The sequence below is a fragment of the Bos indicus genome, chromosome X, assembly GCF_029378745.1.
Source record: "Bos indicus isolate NIAB-ARS_2022 breed Sahiwal x Tharparkar chromosome X, NIAB-ARS_B.indTharparkar_mat_pri_1.0, whole genome shotgun sequence".
Classification (NCBI taxonomy): Eukaryota; Metazoa; Chordata; class Mammalia; order Artiodactyla; family Bovidae; genus Bos; species Bos indicus.
In genome coordinates, this window is record NC_091789.1 from 19,051,435 (window position 1) to 19,072,148 (window position 20,714).

Here is a 20,714-nt window from a genome sequence, read left to right on the forward strand (position 1 = left end):
TAAGCACTACAGGACGTGTAAGATGAAACAAGAGTCCTGTCCTTCAGGGACGCATAATACAGTAGCAAAAGCATGGGGTATGGCAACAGGAGACCTACAATTGGTCTAAAATCTGCCGCCTGTAATCCAACGTGACTCGGCAGACGCCCCGTCCTGTATCTGAATTTCTTTATACGTCAAAGAGAAATGTAAACGGAAGGGACACCACGAGGTTCAAACCTACCTAACAAGAATAACGGAGAAGGCCATGGCACCCCACTCCAGTACTCTTGCCTGGAAAATCCCATGGACGGAGGAGCCTGGAAGGCTGCAGTCCGTGGGGTCGCTGAGGGTCGGACACGACTGAGCGACTTCACTTTCACTTTTCACTTGCATGCGTTGGAGAAGAAAATGGCAACCCACTCCAGTGCTCTAGCCTGGAGACTTCCAGGGACCGGGGAGCCTGGTGGGCTGCTGTCCATGGGGTCACACACAGTCGGACACGACTCAAGCGACTGGGCGGCGGCAGGAGCAGCAGCAACAAGAATAAACAATAATAGTTGGGAAGCACGTGCCTGCAAACCAGAAAAGGATTTTAAAAATATCAGGGACTGCTGCTCCTGATCCAGCGAGGGGTCTGGCCAGGAGGACCAAAAGCCTCTTAACTCGAGTCCCCGGGACAATCCTAGTGATGACTTTCGGAGATAGGGGTCCTAGCCAGGCGAACTGCGCGGTAGAAAAGGCCACCGGCTGTTGGAACGCGATTCGGCAGTAATCTGGACGCAAGACACGCAGCAAGTCGGGGCGGGGGGGGGGGGGTGGTCCGAGATCTCGGACGCTCGCAGGAGACAACCTACTTCGCGGCGCCGCTAGGACTCCCGTGAGCCCGAGACTCCGTGACCTGAACTGTCCTTTATTTGTGCAGCCGGGGCTGACCCCAGGATGGGGCGGACCTGCGGGAGGCTTCCTGACTCGCGTGTGCACGCCTACGCAGGTTTGGGGTGGAGGGGGTGGAGGGGCTGGTGTGTGTGTGTGGGGGGGGAGTTGGTGATGGGCGTGGCTATCACGCAGCCACAGGAAGCCATCCTTTCTTTTCCGGTGGGCGCCCGGCCCACAGCACGAGACCCCAGAATGGCGAGCCGGGGTACCGTCTCGAGGCGCTAGAGGGGTCACGCCGGGGACTGAAACCCAAGGTCCGCGCGCGCCCGGCGCCTCGCGCCTTCCCGGCACCGCCCCCGGGGGCGCGTGAACCCGGACCTGCCTGCCTCCCCGCGACGGCGTGAGGTGTGGTGACTTCATAGCCCAGGAAGAGGGAATTGGCGTCCACGGAAGCCAGAGCTGGGTGGAGGTAATCGAGAAGCTGATTTTTCTTGGGGGTTTGGTCAGGAGAGCCTCGAGAAATCACGAGCCATACCCTTAGAGATACCTCACGAGCCAGCGGGGGTGGGCGGAAGTTAGCCGGGGCGGGCGGCCTTCTCGATGTCGCTGTGGCTTCTTTGCCGGGCGGCGGGCGGGTCTGAGACCCGGCGATACCTGTTCTCGAGGAGGCCGGTACTCAGGCAGGCACCTACAGTCATATCTAACCTCCAGAAGCAAACTCTTGTACACCGTGTGGAAACAAAACCCAGGGTTGCTGCTGAAGTAGACTCCGGGGGCTGCTGGTGTGTGGAGAGCCTTTGGTACTTTGGACCCAGAAGGTGTAGGTGAGCCATAGGGCGGAAAGGCCTACCAGGGCACCCAGCGAAACTTGCCCGTTTCTGCTGGCTTATGCGCATATTACTGGTGAATTTGAAAGTCGCGCAGTTGTGTCCAACTCTTTTGCGCATACAGTCCATGGAATTCTCCAGGCCAGAACTCTGGAGTGGGTAGCGTTTCCCGTCTCCAGGGGATCTTCCCAACCCAGGGGTCGAACCTAGGTCTCCCACATTGTGGGCGGATTCTTTACCACCTGAGCCACAAGGGGGAAGTCCCCAGAATACTGGAGTGGGTAGCCTATCCCTTCTCCAGTAGATCTTCCCGGCCTAGGAATCGACCTGGGGTCTCCTGCGTTGCGTTGCAGGCGGATTCTTTACTAAAACTGAGCTAGCAGGGAAGCTCCGAGAAAGAGGTCATTTCAGCCTCCCAGACATTAGTTTTTGTGACAGAGAAATGCAGGCAGTGTCCCTGTACCTCTCGAGCCATTTCTTTGAACACCTGTGGCTTCCTTGAAAGAGCCTTGTTGTTGTTTCTCTTGGGTCACCTCTGAGAAAATCAGACTCTCAAGGCCATCGTCAGCCTTCCTTAAAAATCTCTTATGACCCTGAGGAAATGTCAAGTCAAGACAAGGGTTACCTTTTGTAGGACCTTTCTTGTTTCCGAAGAACCTTAATCGTCCCTGTTTCTCCGTTTGTTTGTGTGTGTGTGTTTTTGTTTTTAAGAGTGTGACGTTTGGATATCTTGGAAACAAAGCCAGCTGTCAGTTTTTCTAGTAAAGTGAGCAGAGATTTTCATACACAGGTAGAAAGTGGCTTCTGCTGCTGCTGCTGCTAAGTCGCTTCAGTGGTGTCCGACTCTGTGAGACCCCATGGACGGCAGCCTACCAGGCTCCCCCCTCCCTGGCATTCTCCAGGCAAGAGTACTGGAGTTGGGTGCCTTTGCCTTCTCTCAACAAGGGGCACTGTGACATTCGTATGTGTTCCCAGGAGGTGCTAAAGAAGCAGTGTTAATGCCTTCTAATAGCTTAGTGGGGGAAACTTGCTGAAAGGAATAAGGTTACTTTTTCTCTAATTTTTTTCTGATCTGGGTGTCTCAGTTTCCCTTCAAGTATTAGTATGATGTAAAAGAGAATCTAGATATTCCATGAAGCAAAGGAATCAGTCTGCATAAGAAGATGAAGGGACAGAGCAGTTGTCCCTCATCTCACTGAGGATAAGAAACTGGAATGATCTATTAAAATGTAGAGAAAGTCAAATACCCCTGTTTATAAAGGTGGGACAGGAAGTGCACAGATTAAGTATTGGATAACCTCAAAGCTCCTTTTAGCAAATGCATGTAAGTTTTTGCATCCCTCAACCTTAAAGAAAAAGTGATGAACTAACATTTGTCTTTCCAGAGTTGTATATTTGTTTCAAAGTTGGGTAACAGAGGAAAGGTTGAAAACATGTCCTGAGTCTTGAGCCTTCACCAGAGGCAGTTAATTTTAAAGAGGAGGCAGAACGGTTACTTTCTGTTCCTCCTCTTCTGATAACTTTCTGTTCTTCTTCTCTGATAAGTAAGTAAATGTGCGTCATGTGGCTTTCTTCTTGATGTGTACTTTTTTTCCCTCCCCTCTCTCAGTGCCCTTGGGGAGAAGATCCACTCATTGGTTTTGTACCAAAGCTGACAAGGCCTCAGTTATCAGGTGGCCCAGGAGGATGTCACAAGTAGGAGAAAAGCTGTTCCCAGAGCAAATAATGATGAGCCCTGTGAAGGCGCCTGCATGCTTGTACCCACATGTGGAGGTTTTACAGGGGACTAAGAGGTCTGTGAAAGAGAGTTCCAATAAGAGTAAGAAATCCAGCCCACAGATGGGCAGTCTTCATCCTGAGAGTGCTCGCCAGCACTTCCGGAGCTTCTGTTACCATGACACACCTGGACCGTATGAGGCTGTCAGCCAACTGCAGGAATTATGCTCTCAGTGGCTGAGGCCAGAGATCCACTCAAAAGAGCAAATCTTGGAATTGCTGGTGCTGGAGCAGTTCCTGGACGTTCTGCCCAGTCATATCCAGAACTGGGTGCAGAAGTATCATCCACAGAACGTCAAAGAGGCTGTGGCCCTGGTAGACCGCTTTCACAGAGAATGTGGTGGAATAAGCAATGAGGTGAGCAGAAAGATTCCTTACATGTACACTGCGAAAGAGGGTGAAAGTGGGGTCAATAATTGGAGAATGAGATGGATTAAGTCACTCTTCTGTTGTTCCTTTAGAATAACTAAGTGCAATCTGAAATCACAGGCTTGCACTGACAGCTTCCAGGTTGGGGAGTTCCTGAGAGTCTTTTCCTGGCCTTAAAAAAAGAAATGCATTTTGCCCTCTTTAGGGCCAGGGTGAATTGAAGGTGGTGGGCCTGGCCTAGCATGGCCAAGGAGACAGGACTTAGCAGCCAAGAAATAAAAGGCAAGAAAATGCTAGGAAGGGAGGAAAAAACCTCCAAATGCAGCGTTTTAAAGGTCAAAGGCAGGAGAGTGTAGCAGCCAAAGTATAAATCAAACCTTTCTGGGGAGACTGCAAAGAAAGAGAAGAAATGGAAAGAGAAAAGGGAAACAAGGATCAGAAAGAAGAAAAAAGCTAACAGTAAAATGGAGAAAATCTGAATGCTGAGGGGTGGTGCTCTCTGGGCTGGGAACACACATCTCAGGGCCAGGAGAAAAGCGTCTCCATGGCCTGCCTTCATGCTTTGCCTTGGCTTTGCTGGTGAGTGGGTAACCAGGTCTGCCCTGGGGAGATGGCAGCATACTTGTCCTTGAGAGCCCCGCCTTGAGGAGCACAAGTGTCTTATACACCTGAAGTGTATGGCGGAAAGTTGAATCCAGCTCTTCCCCCATTTTTTCCTCCGCTGCATCCCCTTTGTCCATGAAATTGTTCCCTGGACGTGGGAGGATTGGAGAATCCAACTGACAGAAAACCCTCTTTTATTCATTTTCTTATTCTTTAGAGGAAACTAGAAAATAAAAGTTCACTAAATCAAGGATCCAAGTCTAGAAAACAAGAGATTGGAGGCAGTGAGAGAACAGGCAGCCTACCCCTACCCTGCTCTTGGCCTGAGCTGTGGCTGTCCAAGGAGGTGTGGAGGCAAGCAAGTCATAGCTTCTCTCATTTTAATCTGATTTTCCCAGATCATGTGTACAGTTCCTTGTGAGAAAATCATGGCGCAGTATCTCTTCATTTTTAAAAATTTCCTTACACACTCCCCAAACCTGGACTCTACTCTTGTTTGTTCTTCCATCACCACCCCAAAACCAAAAGCTCTTTTCTAATGAGGATGGGGGTTATTTTTAGGTCACAACCCACCAACTGGGAAATGACACAGCGCTCTTGGGAGGAACAGCAGTGGCCCCAGGCTTTAAGTGGAAGCCAGCAGAGCCCCAACCAATGGGTGTGTTCCAGGAAGAATGTTCGAATATATACCAGGTACTGCAGGAGCCGCGCTGGAATACTCACAAAGAAAGCCAGCCTGTGGATAAAGGAGGTGAGGAGTTTCATCATAATTATCTTCTCCTGGGAGCTGTGATAGTAATTGGTTCAGGGAGCATTGCATGGGAATTTTCCAGGTGCCCAGTCATGCTTTCAGTTAGGATGACTGTCTAGTGGGAGTACAGTAGGTCCGTGGTGGGTGAAGGTGAAGGCCATTCTGGGGTACAGAAGCATCCAAACCACAGAACCCTGGTATTCACAATGTGGACCTTTCTCTACAGAAATTTGAGAGGGGAGAAGAAGGTAGAGCAGGGACAAGGCAGGGGGGTCATCTCACCATTAGAAGTTAGAGGAGAAATTGGGATCAGAAATGGGCTGTCAGTGGCAGAATGGGAAGAGAATTGTACACCAGGAAAAAAGTGATAAAAGAAATCTCCCATGTTTCCCACCAAGGTTTTAATTTTCAAACACCTCTAATGCTTGCCTAGCTCAGTGAACATTTTCTTTAATGAGAGGAAAAGCAGTGGATTTCCTTTCATTTAATGAAAACTGGGAACCAGTTCTATGGAGTGGTGGCTTTTTGGTTCTAATTTATGAGAAGGCCACTTCTGGTGCACATGTGTGAGCTCGCGTGTGCACACACATACGTGAAGGTGAGCTGTCTTTACTGAAGGAGTCCTAAACTGTAGAAGTTGGTTTGGGGTATTCATAAACAGAAAATATTTTTTTTTCTGGCTCCTTCCCCACAGCTGTGCCTGCTGAAGAGAGTCCAACCTTTTCTGAGGAGAAAAGCACCCCAAGCTGGAAGTTGACATCTAAGCTCACCTTGCCTAAGTCCCAGGTGAGCTGTACTTTACAAGCGTTTTCAGGCAGCCTGAATGTGGCCTTGTCTGCTTTTCTCTGCTGCCCATGATCCTGCCTTACACAGCAGATGCTCTGAGGCACATTAGCCCTGGGTGTTCCCTAGGCAACTAGGATTGGCGCTGTGGGATTGGGCACCTCCCAAGCCGTGTACTGATCTCTTGGGCACCTTTCCTGTCATCTCACTCCTTTTCCCTTGAATCTTCTCTTAACTTTTTTGGTAACTGGCCTCCCATGTAATTCAGAAATGAGTGATAGGACGGCTTCTGTTGTAGCGAGTACTGAACTACAACTTACTCTCTTCTCTAGAGTCCATTGACATTTAAAGATGTGGCCTTGTATTTTTCCGAGGAAGAATGGAAAATAATGACCCCTGATGAGAAGACCCTCTACCTTGATGTAATGCAGGAACTCTATGAGGATGTCGCCTCTGTAGGTAAAGAGTCTTCCTTTCCTTTGTACAGCAATTGAGCAATCTGTTACATCCTCACTTCATGGAAAATGCACACCTGTGAGAGTGTCCCAGTGTCCCAGCAGTGGGTTGGTTCTCAGCTTGATGGTGTGAGGGGAGAGGGAAGGCAGATCCAGATCACCTGGCGAGCTTTTTACAAATACACCTCTTTCTCCTAAGTAGACTGCTTGATCTATCATACTCTTGCCCTACCCTGCAAGCCCACTCTTGCCAGATCTTTTCCATGTCAGTAGAAAGCACAGTTTACCCAGTTGTTCAGGCCCCAAAACTCTCAGTTATCCTTTTTTCCAGTCCTTTTGTTATCCCCTACCCCCCAGCCAATCAGGGAGCAAGTACTCTTAACTCTGTCTTCAAAATAGGTCCTGAATACAACCATGTCTCAACCTCTTCTGCTCTTACCATCCTGGTCTCCGCCGCCTCATCTCTAACCAGGTCTGCTGGAATACCACAGGACTCCTGTCCCACGACGTTTCCATGTGTCCTTAGGGTTAGTTCCTAGCTTCCTCATTGCACATCCAGCCACAGCCACGGTAGAATATAAAGAAGATACTGAGTTTAAGATTCTGCCCATTTAAATGTTTGGAGTAAACAAAAGTATAGAGAGTTATTTGCTTTTTCTGAAAATAGTCTGGAATTTAGATGGCAGTCCATGACCTCCAAGTTTTATTCTCAGAGCGTTATCATTGCACCCTAAACTTAAAGTGATCTGTTTAGCACAAGGGCAAGAACCATAGACCCAACGTCCCTAAGAGTTCGAGGACATTCTTGGAGAGTCTCTTTGAGGTAAACGTACATATAGGAAGAGGAGAAAATTCCTTAATAGGAGCCTTTATAAGGGCTTAACAATTTTAAGATTTTGTTCCTCTATATTTTTAAAAATTAACCTCTTTATTGACTGACTTGTAGATTCACATGCATATTTAAAATGTAATTCAAAGAACCCATATACGCTTTACCCATTTTCCTCAGTGATAACTTTTGCAAACGTACATGACGTCACAACCAGGATAATAAAGTGGGTACAGTCCACTGACCTTATTCATATTTTCATTTTCCTTGTATTCATTGGTGGGTGTGTATGTATTTAGTTATATAAGATTTGATCACGTGGAGGTTTGTATATTCACCACCCCAATGCAGATCCATTACCACAAGGATCCTTCCTGTTGCCCTTTTATCAATACAACAACACACCCTTCCCTCCCACACCCTACCTCGTCACCAACCTGTGCCAACCACTGATCTGCTTACAGTTTTTAAAAATTTTGTCATTTCAAAAATACAGCTTTGGGAGATTAACTTTTCTCCTTCACAATAATTCCCTGGAAATTCATCTAAGTTATTGTGTGTATCAGTAGTTCATTCATTTTTACTGCTGAGAAGTGTTCTGTAATATTGATAAACCATTGAAAGATATTTTTGCTGTCTTCAGTCTTGGGCTATTGTGAATAAAGCTGCCATGAACATTCCTGTACAGAATTTTGTGTAGAGATGGTAAGTTTGCGTTTCTCTGGGATAGAGAGTGAAAGAGTGAAATTGCCATTTCGTATGGTAATTAGATGTTGAATGCTAAACTGGTTTTCAGAGTGGCTGCATCATTTGACCTTCCTAGCCAGCAATGGATGTGATCCTTTCTCCACATTCTTGCCATTGTTTAATAGTATTACCATTTAAAAATTTTTTTGGCTTTCTGTTAAGTATGTAATGTTATCTCATTGTGGCTTGGACTTGCATTTTGCTAATAGCTGATGATGATGTAGTTTTTCATGTGCTTATTTGCCATCTTTATATTATCTTCAGTGAAACGGCCTTTGCCATGGTTTTCATTTGGTTGTTTTTTAAGTGTTGAATTTTGAGAGTTCTTTTATAGATTGTAGTGCTTTCCAGCGTATATGGTTTGAAAGTAGTTTCCCCAAGTCTGTATATTTTTCTTTTTATCCTCTTCCCATGGGTTTCCACAGAGTAAGTTTTTTATTTTGATGCCCAATTTTTCACTTTTCTTTTTACCAATTGTATTTTTGCTATCAGGGCAAGCCATAGATCCCTAAAATTTTCTAAGTTTTTCCTAAAAGTTTTTTAAGTTTGCATTTAAGTCTGTGATTCATATTGAGTAGATTCTATATAAGATACGAAATTTAGATTGAAGCTCATTTGTGTTTTTGCCTGTGTAGGTCCAGTTGCTTCAGCCTTGTTTATTGAAAAGGCTGGCCTTCCTCCATTGAATTGCTTTTGCACTTTGGTCAAAATCAGTTGGGCATACTTGTGTATCTGTTTTGTTCCATCGAGTTATGTGTGAGTCTTTCTTCCCACTTTATTCTTTTGTCAAGATCAATTTTATTTTAAGCTATGCTAGGGCCTGTCCCTTTCCATGTAAAGTTTAGAATACGCTTATCTATAAGAAACTTTTTTGGAATTTTGCTAGAAATAACATTAAACTAGATGGGAATTTGAGGAGGAATGATCTCTTTACTGTGTTGATTTTTCCAAACAATGAACACAGTATGTTTTTCAAGTTTTCTTTGATTTCTTTCATCATTTAAAAAATGTTATCTAGTTATCTATTTTGGCTACACTGGGTCTTTACTGTGGTGTGCAGCCTCCCTAGTTACAGCTCGAGGGCTCTCTCTAGTTGCAGGGTGCTAGCTTCATTGCCCTGGGGCATGTGGGATTTTAGTTCCCCAACCAGGATTAGACCTGAGTCCCCTGCATTGGAAGGTGGATTCTTAACCACTGGACCACCAGGGAAGTCCCATCACCAACTTTTTGATAGAGAAAAAAATTTATTTTATCTATGTTTTTGTTAGAGTATAGTTATTCATCTACTTTTTATAATTTTCAGTGTGCAGATCCTCTACATGTTTGCCAAGTATATGCAGGAGCATTTAATTTTCATTGGCATAACTGTAAATGGTATTATTTTAAATTTTTGTTAAAACAAATGTTCAGTGTTTTTATATAGGTCTGCCTCTAATTTTATGTTTTCTTCTTTTATCCTGTGACCCTACTGAACTTGCTTATGAGTTCCAGGAAGGCGTTTTTTGGTAAATTTCTTGGGGTTTTTATACATAGTCACATGATCTACAGTGCTTTTTATTTCTTTATTTATTTGTTGCCTTGTTGCAGTAGGTCCAACTTCTGGTACAATGTTGAATACGAATGGTGAGAGCAAACATCCTTGCCTTCTCAGTTTTATCATGGAAACGTTATGTCTTTCACTTTTACATGTGATGTTCGTGCAGGGTTTTTATTGATACTTTATCAGGTTGATAATAATTCCTAACTTTCCTAGGGTTTTATTTATTTATTTTTGGCTGTGCTGGGTCTTCATTGCAGCACTCGGGATCTTTTTAGTTGAAGTGTGTGAACTCTTAGTTGTGGCATACAAATTCTTCGTTGCATCCTTTCGGTATCTAGTTCCCTGACCAGGAATTGAACCTGGGCCGCTTGTATTGGGAATGTGGAGTCTTAGCCACTGGTCCACCAGGGAAGTCTCTCTTGAGTTTTTTTTATCGTTAATGGATGTAGGGTTTGTCAAATACTTTTCTGTGTCAGTCAATGGGATTATGATCTTTCAAAGCTCGTTGATATATGGTGGGTTATGTTGGTTGATTTCAAATATGGAAATCCTACTTGATCATGGTATATAATGCTTACATACTGTTACATTCAGCTTGCCAATATTTTGTTGAGGATTTTCATGTTGAAGTTCATGGGAGATGTTAGTCTGTAGTTTTCCTTCTGAGTACTGTCTTTGTGTGATTTTGTTACCAGGGTAATTACTGGCCTTATGAAATGATTTGGGTAATAGTTCTTGTTTTCTGGAAGAGATGATATAAAAGTGGTGTTAATTGTATAGATATTTTGTAGAATGCTCCAGTAACACTATATGAATCTGGAGATGTCTGTTTTGGCAGCTTTTTAATTATGAGTTCAAGTTTTAATTTTCAGAGTGCTGTTCAGATTATCTATTTCACACTGGTTGAATTCTGGTAGTTTGTAGATTTTGAGAAATTTACCCATTTCCCCCTAACTTTTAACATTTGTGAACATAAGTTGCTGATAGTATTCCCTTATTATCTCTTTAATTGCTGCAGAACGTGTAGTGATAGACCCAGTTCCTTCCTGATATGGATGGTTTGCATCTTCTTTCATTTTTGCCTAAGTTAATACAGGTTTATCAGTTCTATTAATTTTTTGAGGAGCAAGTTTTTTGTTTAATTTTTGCTGTGATCTTTATTATTCCTTCAATTTTTATTTTCCTTTTATTCTAGTTTCTTGAGGTAGAAACGTAGATTATTTATTTGAGAGCTTTCCTCTTTTCTGTTGTGTGCCTTTAGGGCTATACATTTTCCTCTGAGCATTCCTATAGCTGCATTCCACATATTTTGATTATATTATATAATTTCATTTTCATTTAAGTATGTATTTTTAAATTTCCCTTGAGACTTTCTCTTTGAATCATGGATTATTAAGAAGTATATTTCCATTTCTCCCCATATATTTAAAAATTTTCTGTTGCCTTTCTGGTCTTGATTACCAATCTGATTCCATTTTTGTCAGATTGCTTTTTCTCATTCAAGTTGTGGGGTTTTTTTTTTTTTTTTTTTTTTGGTTCTGGGTGTGCTGTGTGATTTGTTTTTTTGTATCCTGATCATTTTGTCTATTATGTTAGGAGAGTCTGAGTCCTATTTAAATATTTTAATGGGCAGTCACTCTGTTTTAGTTTAGCATGTAAGTTCTTTTCTACTTTGTGGAATATGTGTCTAGTGACAGCTTAATTTTCAGAGCCTTTATGGTATTATTTTGGTCTCCTCGATTTATGTGGTACTGCTGGGATTCCCATGTGCTCCTGCTCATGCTGCCAGAGAGTGAGGAATGAGGAAGATCTTTACTTAGGCTAGAGTGTCTCTCAGTGGGAATCTCTGACCCGTAGGGATGAAGAGGCTTCCTGGGGCCGGCTGCTAGTGGCTGGTTAGCTAGGTCCATCTTGCTAGTTCTGCATGACAAATCTGATGTCTCCGATTGGAGTTCTGATGTTGTCAGACAGTTTCCCGTTTCCGATTGCGGATGGACTGAGCCTATTCAGGTAGCCTTCTGTTGCTCAGTTGAGATTTGGAAAACACGAGATCTGGATTGCCTACATTTTTGGATGTGGAGATGTAAGATACCTACTGTGTTACTCTTCTAGTCCTGGAGTCCCAAACCATTTTGCCTTCCTCTTACCACTTTATAGAATTCTCTCTTCATTGTATCTTGCATTCTTAAATGGATTTGTAGTTGTGCCCAGAAAGGAAGACCAGGGAAAAATGGGTCTGTGCCATTTTGTCCAGATTGGACCAAAAATCCCTTGTTCCTGTATTTTTAAAAAGCTGTCAGCATTGATTTTTCTTCCATGCCGACAGTTTTCTTGTTCTGGGAAACAGATGGCTGATTCTTCTGTTTATTCCAACAGGGTTAAAGCTCAAAAATGACACTGGAAATGACCCACCTGTATCTCTTCCTACATTAGAGATACAACCATCAGGATGCGAAGTATTAGGAAAGGCCACAATGAAAGATGCTGAGACAACAGTGGGCAAGGAAAATCACGGTGATACATGCAGGGTACGGAAACGACCTCGCAGTCCCGAAGCCCCAGCTCTCTGGTGACGAACTGCACTGAAACTCTCAAAACGGGCCCTTTCCATGAAACTCGAGGAAATTATCTGAGTGCAGCCAACCTGTTGTTTCACTTTAGCCGAAGGAGGGAGCAGAAGGAAGAAATTCTTCATTAGAAACATGAATGATTGACCCTGACTGAAAAGGTAGGAGGCCAGAGGTTGGACTTGCGGGCTGGAGGGAGGCTGTTGCCATGGCATCTAGATATCCAGCCCCTGGGCGGCTTGGGGGAGGAAGGGACCCGTGGAAGCCAGCCTGGAAAGCTGCCGAGCCGAGAGCAGGCAAGGCAGGGTGCACGCAGACCCTCTGGACAACCTTGTCATATTTACAACTTGGGGACGAGAGGCGACTTCCTGGGCATCTCCGAGGATCAGCCCATCACCTCGGCCCATGGCCCCAGTAGTGTCACCTGAACACGGGGGAATGGAGGGAAATGGCCCTGGAGAGGCCCTGAGAAAGCCCTAGAAGAGAGCGGATGCTGGCCCCCTTGTCCTCCACCCCTCGAGAGGCAGCCTGGACGGATGGTTGTGTTCTTGGCCCAAGCCCAGGTCTGTCTCTTTTTCAGCCCTTCACAAGACTTCCTCCTGGCGGGTCTCTGGGACTGCTCTCTGCCTGCTCCTGCTGTCTCTCTTGCTCCTCTCCACCCTCCAAAGCTTTGCATCAGGGGACAGGGAAGAGTGGGAAAGACGTGTTCCTCCCAGCCCTGCCCCATCTCAGCCACGCTCCCTCCACCTCCTACCAGTACCCTCCTGGTGCCACAGAATGCGCTGCTCCAGTCCTGGACAGCCTCCAGCAGCCCCTGTGTCCCAAAGTATTTGGGAAAGTGGGGGTCCCCTTGAGTGGAGGGCGGCTGTCAGGCCGGAGTGGGAGAGCAGATGGAGAAGAGGCTTGTAGGGTAGGCAACAACTGGGGAGACGGGGACATCTCTGGGTGAAGAGGCAACTCTCAAGTCCCCATGATTTTCTTGCAGGAACTGGTTTTATAGAAGGTGAACCGCCCCTTCCGTGGTCTTGTCCAGAGAGTCAAATCCCTGCCTGGGGCACCCCTGACCCTAGAGTTGCCTGGGGAGCACCCAAGAGAAGAGCCTGACCCCTCGAGGAGAGGCAGGCCTTTCCAGGTGGAGAGCCCGAGGGAAGGGGTGGCCTGGTGATCCAGTACTGGCATGGGGAAGGAAGGATGAAGCTAGAGACACTCCGGTGGAGCAGGTTCTCCCCACCTGCTGGGCTCTGGGAAGGGAGACATTTGCCCTTGTCACATAGATCAGAAGTGGGGGAGCTGAACCTGCCTCTGGGTCTTCACTGCCTACCTGCCCCCCAGTCTCTGGGAGACCTGGCACAGTGGGATGGGGGAGGGGAGCACAGGCTCCCAAGAGATCTAGAGAGAGAGAGAGGCCCGTGGCAGGGAAGGTGAGAGCAAGTCACAGGCAAGAACTGGGGGACAGTCTGAGCTGATATGGTCACAGGAGAGATGAGTCCCAGAACCCCCTGGGGAGCAAGGTCCTTACACACAAACCTCCCCACCCCAACCCAAGCCCCATGCAAGGCTTAACCAGGGGTTCCTTGGTGTTGAGTGGCACAGGCCTCTCAGTTTGGGTGGGGGTGTTGGCTGGCTCCTGGGGCTGAGTGTAATAGGAGGGAAGGGATACAATTGGGTGGGGTGGAGCTGAGACCCACGCATGACCCCATGTCTCTGTCTCCAGGCTGCCCCTCCTGCTAGGATCACACAGGAGCATCTGCTCTGGATGGGCCTGCAGCGGTCCTGGCTGTGCTGCTGACTGGTGCACCAGGAGCGGCACTGAGGGGAGCCGGGAGAGGCCCTGGCCCTCACCCCCATCCCATATCCACATCTGCCCCCTCACTGATTGCTCGTGGTCCTGGTCCTCAGTTCCTGGGACTAAGAACCACAGCAGCCTGGTTGCCCCTGGGACACAGGGGCTGAGCCTCACACCATGTGCCCTTCTCAGCCACCCAGGGCCCGGCTGAAGAGCTCTGCCTGCCTCACCCCGAGGCCTGAGGCTGCATCCGGGCTACCACATGCCCCCCGCAGATTCCCACAGATGGAAGGGCGCTGATGGCTTCCTCCCTTGTGCCAAGTTGCCTGGAAACCCCTGGTCCTGGTGGCCCCTCCTCCACCCCAACTGTGTCCCTCTAGGACCACTTCCGGGAGACTGCCAGCCTTTGGACTGCATCCCTGGAGTTCTGAGAGACTGTGACATGTGCTGCAGGGGAGGAGAGGAGCAGAGGACCAGGGGCCTCCTTGGGGCTGATGTGTAAATGTGCCCTTTTCAAGTTTGGATCTCACGCTCTGGGTGACTGGATGTCCAGCCGCAGCCTCTTCCTGGGCCAGCCTGAGAGGACCTGGGGAGGGCACTAGGGAGGGTCTTTACTTAATATGTGCGTGCCTGTGTGTGAATGGGTGTGTGAGTGCGCATGTTGAGTGCATGTGTGAGTGTGGGGATGTGTGTGTGAATTTGCATGTTCATGCATGAGGGCTTGAGTGTGTGAGCGTGGGGATGTGTGTGTGGGTGTATGTGGATGAGTGTATGGGTATGAGTGCAGATGAGTGCACGGATGTGTGTGTGTGAAGGTACGGGTGTGAGTGTGTGTGCGGGTATGAATATACATGTCACTGTGCATGTGTGAATGTGTGTGTGTGAGTGTTTATGCACACATGAGTGGCTGTGGGTTGCAGAAGGTGCTGAGCTGTTTAGTGGGTGTGCTCTGGGGGACGGGCATCCTGTCCTCCCCAGGCTCCCAGCTCTGTTGGAGCTGCCTGGGCCCTGGGAGGCCGCTTCCTAAAGTGGAGAAAGTGTGTTGGAGATTCAGGGGCCCCAGGCTCAGAGACCCATCATCACCTGCAGAGAATCCCCCCTCCCCATGGGGCTCTGGCTGGGGCTGTCCGCCCCCAAAGGTATTGGCTGTGGGAGGGGCGGGGACACGTCCTCAGCACATGCTCCTGCCACTATTTTTCTTACCATTTTGATCTTGAGTAGTTTGCTGCTGCTGCTGCTCTCCCACCTCTTCCTCATCTCCTCACTAGGCCTCTGCTGCTCTCCTCTGTATGTACTTTATTTATTTAAATTGCAATCTCTTTTTCAGGCAGTGGAGGTTCTACGCCATCACCAACTTGAATAAGACAGCTTTCCCTTTTCTGTGTGTGATGAACTCTCCACCAGTCAGCGCAGTCTGGTCAGAGAAATGTTCTTGTTTTCAGTGTTGTCAAATCTTGTGTCTATCTAAGTTAATAAAAAAAATTATTTGAGTTCAATAAAAAAAAAACACAGAGGCCTCTTGTTTCTGGTGTGGTGCCCCCTTGGAGGAGAGGGTCTGTTGGTGAGCTCACGCGACTCTGGTGGCCAGAAGCTGGGGGAGGGGAGCATCCTGAGGGCTATAATTGGGTGGGGTCATGGCAGGAAACCAGTGAATGTTATACTTCATATTAAGAGAACAAAGGGGTAATACATAATCATTCCAAAAGATTTAAAACATGGATTTGGTGAAATTCAATACCCATTCATGATTTTAACATCTTTTAAGAACACTGAAATTGTTAGGAACTCATTCTTCTGGCAAATAGTCTATAAAAAACCTCAGTGTGCATAATATTTAATGGTGAAAGAATGTTCCTAATATTGGGAACAATGCATGGTGTCTACTCTTGCCATTTCTATTCATCATTGTAGTGGAAGCTTGAGCAAATGGAATAAGCCCCCTACCCTGACAAATCCATCCGAATTGGAAAGGAAGAAATAAAGCTTTATTTATTCACAGATCATCCTGTATGGAGAAAATAACAAAGCACAGACACAAAAAAGCCACTAGACCCATAAACAAATTTAGCAAGGCCAACAGGACACAATATCAACATCAAAATATCGCTTATACTTGTACATACTAGCACAAAAAATTCCAAAAATGAAATTAAGAAAGCAACTGGATACGTAATAGCCTTCAAAAGAATAAAACATTAGGGATAAATCCCATAAAAAATGAATAAGACCTGCAAACTAAAACTTAAAACATTATAAGACATAGCTGAGAAAATTTAAACTTAGTAAAGATAGTTCATGGATTGGGAGACTCAATATGGCAACCTTCCCCAAGATTTAGCACAATATCTATCAAAATCTCAGCTGAATTTCCTGTGGAAATTGACAAGCTGATCTTAAAATATATGCGGAATATACATTTATATCACCTTAAATAGCCAAAACATTTTGAAAAAGGAAAACAGTTGAAGGATTTATCATACCTATTCCAGAAGTCATAAAGCCACAGTAATCAAAACAGTATGAATCTTGTACAAAGATAGTCACGTAGATCAGTGGAACAGATTGAGAAAGTATGAACAAATCCTTAAATTTATGATGAGATGGGTCTTCTATTATGGCAAAATACACAACAAATGTCGCCATTTTAACCATTTTAAAGTACCAAATTCAGTAGCATGAAGTACATCCCCAATATGTAACCATCACCATTATCTAATTCTAGAATATTTCCATCACCACAGATGAGAACACCATGTGTATTGTCAGTCTTCATTACCTCCCTACCCTACTCCTTGGCAAATACAAATATGCTTTCTGTCTCTATGTATATACTTTTTATGGGTATTTCATACAAATGGAATCATATGATATGTAACCTTTTATACCTGGCTTCTTAGTGTAATATTTTGTAGTTCATTCACATTATCTGTAGTTCGTTCACATTATTGTATGTTTCTTTTAATGGGAGAATAATATTCCATTTTATGGATATATGACATTTTATTTATCCAGTCATATGTTTGTGGACATTTGTGTTGTTTCTACCTTTTTGCCATTGTGAATAGGGTTACTATGGACATTCAAGTACAGGTTTTGTTTGAACACCTGATTTCAATTTTGGGGGTCCACAACTAGGAGTAGAATTGCTGGATAACATGTTAATTCTATGTTTAACTAATGGAAGAACTCACCAAACTGTTTTACATAGAGGCTGCACCATTTACAGTCCCACTTAGTAATGTATGATGATTCCACACTCTCCAACAGTTGTTATTTTTCTTTTCTAATTTACGGTTATCCTAGTATGTGTGAAGCAATTTTCATGTGCATTTCCCTAAGGCTAATGATGTGAAATTGGACTTCCTGGTGGTTCAGACAGTAAAGAATCTGCCTGCAGTGCAGGAGACCAGGGTTTGATCCCTAGGTTGGGAAGATCCCCCGGAGAAAGTAATGGCTACCCACTCCGGTATTCTTGCCTGGAGAATTTCATGGACAGAGGAGCCTGGTGGGCTACAGTCCCTGGAATTGCAAAAGAGTTGGACATGACTGAGCAGCTGACACTTTCAACTTTCAATGACGTGGAGCATCTGTTCATTTGTTTGGTAGCCATTTATATGTTTTCTTTGCAGAAATACTAGTACTTTGGGATAAATTTGACAAAATTTCTGGAAGACCTGTACACTGAAAATTACAGAAGGAATTAAATACTACAAACATAAATTGATATCTCATGCTCACAGATTTGAACACTCAATATTGCTGGATGGGAGCTCTAGAAAACTGGCCTATAGATTCAATGCATTCCCAATGAAGCAACAGTAGGACTTTGAAGATAAACTGACAAAGTGATTCCACCTTTCCATAGAAATACAAAAGGCTAAGGAGAGCCAAAATTTTTGAAAAAGAACAAAGATGCAGGATTTATACTACTTCATTTCAAAACTTGATATAGATCAACAATAATTCAGTGTGATCTTGGTATAAAGATAGATTTACAGATCAATGGATGAGAACAGAGTTCACAATATACTCAAAACTATATGGACGATTGCCTTTTTTTAATTTATTTTAATTGGAAGCTAATTAAGAGGTGGATGAAACTATTATACAGAGTGAAGTAAGTCAGAAAGACTATTGCCTTCTGACTGAGATGTAAATGCAGTACAACAGAGAAAAATAACATTTTCAGCAAAATACTGGAAACATTGGAAAAGCACATCTTTAAAAACAAAAAAACTCACATAACATACAAAAATTAACTAGATATAATGAGACAAAACCAAAATACATGCCACCTGCAAAGTACTGCAGTACTGAGAAGCACTACTCCCTGGAAGCTTGAGGGCCAAGAGGTTGACGTAAGTGAACTGTGTTGTACAAACAAACTAAGGAAGATTCATAATGATGCACCCAAAGCTACACAACTAGTGGGTGGGAGATGCAAGGTAGCAGCCAGGTTTCCTGACTTTCGGCTTAGGCTTCTCTGCACTATTCTGGTCAGTTGCACCCTGTGGCAGATTCCCTCTGATCCCAGAGGACAAGTTCATGCCTTGTTTCTGGGACAAAGCCCCTGTCACATGTCCCTGCATCTAAATCCATGACTTGTGGGACTTCCCTGGAGGTCCAGTAGTTAAGATTTCAGCCTCGGGGGCTCCCCAGGTGGTTCACTGGTTGAGACTCAGCCTGCCAGTGCATGACACGTGGCTTCGATCCCTGGTCCGGGAAGATTCCACTTTGCACGGAGTAACGAAGCTGGGCTCCACAACTGTGGAAGCCCTGGTGCCCTAGGTCCTGTGCTCTGAAACGAGAAGTCAGGGCAATGAGAAGTCTGAACGCTGCAAAAAAGAGTATCCCTGGCTCACCGCAGCTAGAGAAAGGCCCACCACAGCAACAAAGACCCAGCTGCTGCTGCTAAGTCGCTTCAGTCGTGTCCGACTCTGTGCAACCCCATAGACAGCCTCCCTGTCCCTGGGATTCTTCAGGCAAGAACACTGGAGTGGGTTGCCATTTCCTCCTCCAATGCATGAAAGTAAAAAGTGAAAGTGAAGTCGCTCAGTCATGTCCGACTCTTAGCGACCCCATGGACTGCAGCCCACCAGGCTCCTCCATCCATGGGATTCTCCAGGCAAGAGTACTGGAGTGGGGTGCCATTGCCTTCTCCAAAGACCCAGCACAGCCAAAGTAAATATATAAATAAAAAATTATAAAGAACCTATGAACTGATTATGTGGTTCTGATATCCATGTTAGTGGAGCATCACCATCTGCTGGTTGATTCCTTGAACTATATCAGAAAGCCCTTGGGGTGTTGTGTTGCCAAAGGCTTCACCACAGACACAGTCACTGCTGCACAGCCAGTTTTGATAAGGTCAAGAGAAGAAAGAGAAGATAGCTTTTGGGGCACAGGAAGGGAGGGGGGGTGTGGTGGATGTCAACGTGAGGCTACAGAATCTTGTATAACTCGAAAATATATTTGAGCAGCGTCTTCTACTTGTGGATTCTTTGAACTGCATCAGAAAGGTCCAGGGGAGATGTGTTCCTAAGGCCTCAACAACAGGAACAGTCATCTGAGAAGAGTCAGTTTTGATAAGGGCAAGAGGAGAAAGAGAAGTTAGGTCTTGGGGCACAGCATAGGAGTGGGAGGAGCGGATGTCAATGTGAGGCCGTAGAGCCTAGTGTAACTCAATAACCTACCATCTGCTGGTGGATCTCATGAACTACATCAGAAAGCCCTGGCGATGTGTTGGCCACTCATTTTACATCAATCAATGAACACTGACCAAGGGGAACATTGACCACGTGGAAGCAGTCTATCCTCCAGGATAAATCTTTGTTACTGATCAGCTTGATTCAGAGCTGATCAGACGAGCTCCACAGTCTCAGGACCTCAAAAGGCAAGGCACTGGCTGAAGCTTGCAAGGGCATGATGACTAAAGTTCTGCCTCTGACCTTCCATCCACACCAGCAGTGAGAGCCCTTAAGCCACTTCTGTAGTATATGCTTGCTTGCTACTCAAAGTGTGGTCTAGGGACCAGCAGCATTAGCATCACCTGGGAATTTCTGACTCTGAGGCCTCCATCACAGGCCTATTGAACCAGGACTTGCACTTTCATAATATGCCTGGTGATTCCATGCACATTAAAGTTTGAGAAGCACTACGCCCTGGTAGCTTGAGGACCGAGAGGTTAACGTAAGTGAACTGTATTTTAAGTGAGTTTAAGGCAAAACTAATACAATTATGTAAAGTTTAAAAATAAAATAAAATTTAAAGACTCACAATGATCTACAAAAGCCACAGAACTAGGGGTGGGAGATTCAAGGTTAGCAGCCAGTTTGCTTGATGTTCAGCTCAGGCATTTCTTCACGATTTTGGTCAGTTGCACCCTGTTCATGCTTTGTTTCTTGGACCAAGCTCCCGTCATATGTCTGCATCTAAATCTATGACCTGGGGGAACTTCCACAGTGGTCCAGTAGTTAAGACTTCACCTTCCAGGTCTTCCCTTGGGGTCCCAGTGGTTAAGATTCCACCTGCCAGTGCAGGGGACAGAGGTTCAATTTCTGGTACAGGAAGACCCCACATGCCAAGGGGGAACTAAGCCAGGGCGCCACAACTATTGAAGCCATTACTAGGGCCTGTGCTAGGAAACAAGTCACAGCAATGAGAAGCTCATAAAATTGAACCAAGAGAAGCCCTGGATCGCTGCAACTAGATAAAAGCCCACTGAAGCAAGGATGACCCATCACAGTCAAATAAATACATAAATAAAAAAAGGAACCTGTTACCTGATTATGTGCTTCCGATTTCTATGCTAGTGGAGAAGAGC

General features: G+C 45.5%; 2 protein-coding genes across 10 annotated transcripts in view; both read left to right on the forward strand.

Annotated features, from left to right (window-relative positions):
* Positions 1-15,405, forward strand: part of LOC109554771 (small integral membrane protein 10-like protein 2A) — a 34,299-nt gene extending 18,894 nt beyond the window's left edge. Inside the window, exon 2 of the mRNA XM_070784345.1 lies at positions 15,219-15,405. The gene's annotated coding sequence lies outside the window, so the exon portion shown is untranslated. The remainder of the gene's footprint in view (positions 1-15,218) is intronic.
* Positions 815-15,405, forward strand: LOC139181317 (zinc finger protein 75D-like). Of its 9 annotated transcripts, none has more exons than XR_011565317.1 (9): positions 815-973; positions 3,295-3,818; positions 4,995-5,184; positions 5,879-5,970; positions 6,300-6,426; positions 11,972-12,066; positions 12,200-12,266; positions 12,686-13,237; positions 13,820-15,405. XR_011565317.1 is itself a non-coding variant. In XM_070784340.1 (9 exons), the coding sequence occupies exons 1-7, from the start codon at positions 922-924 to the stop codon at positions 12,242-12,244; spliced, it is 1,182 nt and encodes a 393-aa protein (XP_070640441.1). In that variant the 5' UTR covers positions 819-921; the 3' UTR covers positions 12,245-12,266; positions 13,091-13,108; positions 13,820-15,405. The 9 variants fall into 9 exon arrangements, 3 of the variants coding, with proteins under 3 accessions (XP_070640441.1, XP_070640440.1, XP_070640442.1); XR_011565315.1 differs by having other exon boundaries at positions 819-973; positions 11,915-12,066; XR_011565316.1 differs by having other exon boundaries at positions 819-973; positions 11,915-12,066; positions 13,091-13,237.
* Positions 15,406-20,714: the final 5,309 nt, after the last annotated feature.

Excerpts from the sequence above, each read along its gene's own strand:
- LOC139181317 (XM_070784340.1), top strand. The coding sequence starts at position 922 with ATGGGGCGGACCTGCGGGAGGCTTCCTGACTCGCGTGTGCACGCCTAC. Across the intron at positions 5,971-6,299 it reads TCACCTTGCCTAAGTCCCAG|AGTCCATTGACATTTAAAGA; the intron begins GTGAGCTGTACT and ends TCTCTTCTCTAG. Across the intron at positions 6,427-11,914 it reads TGAGGATGTCGCCTCTGTAG|GGTTAAAGCTCAAAAATGAC; the intron begins GTAAAGAGTCTT and ends TTATTCCAACAG.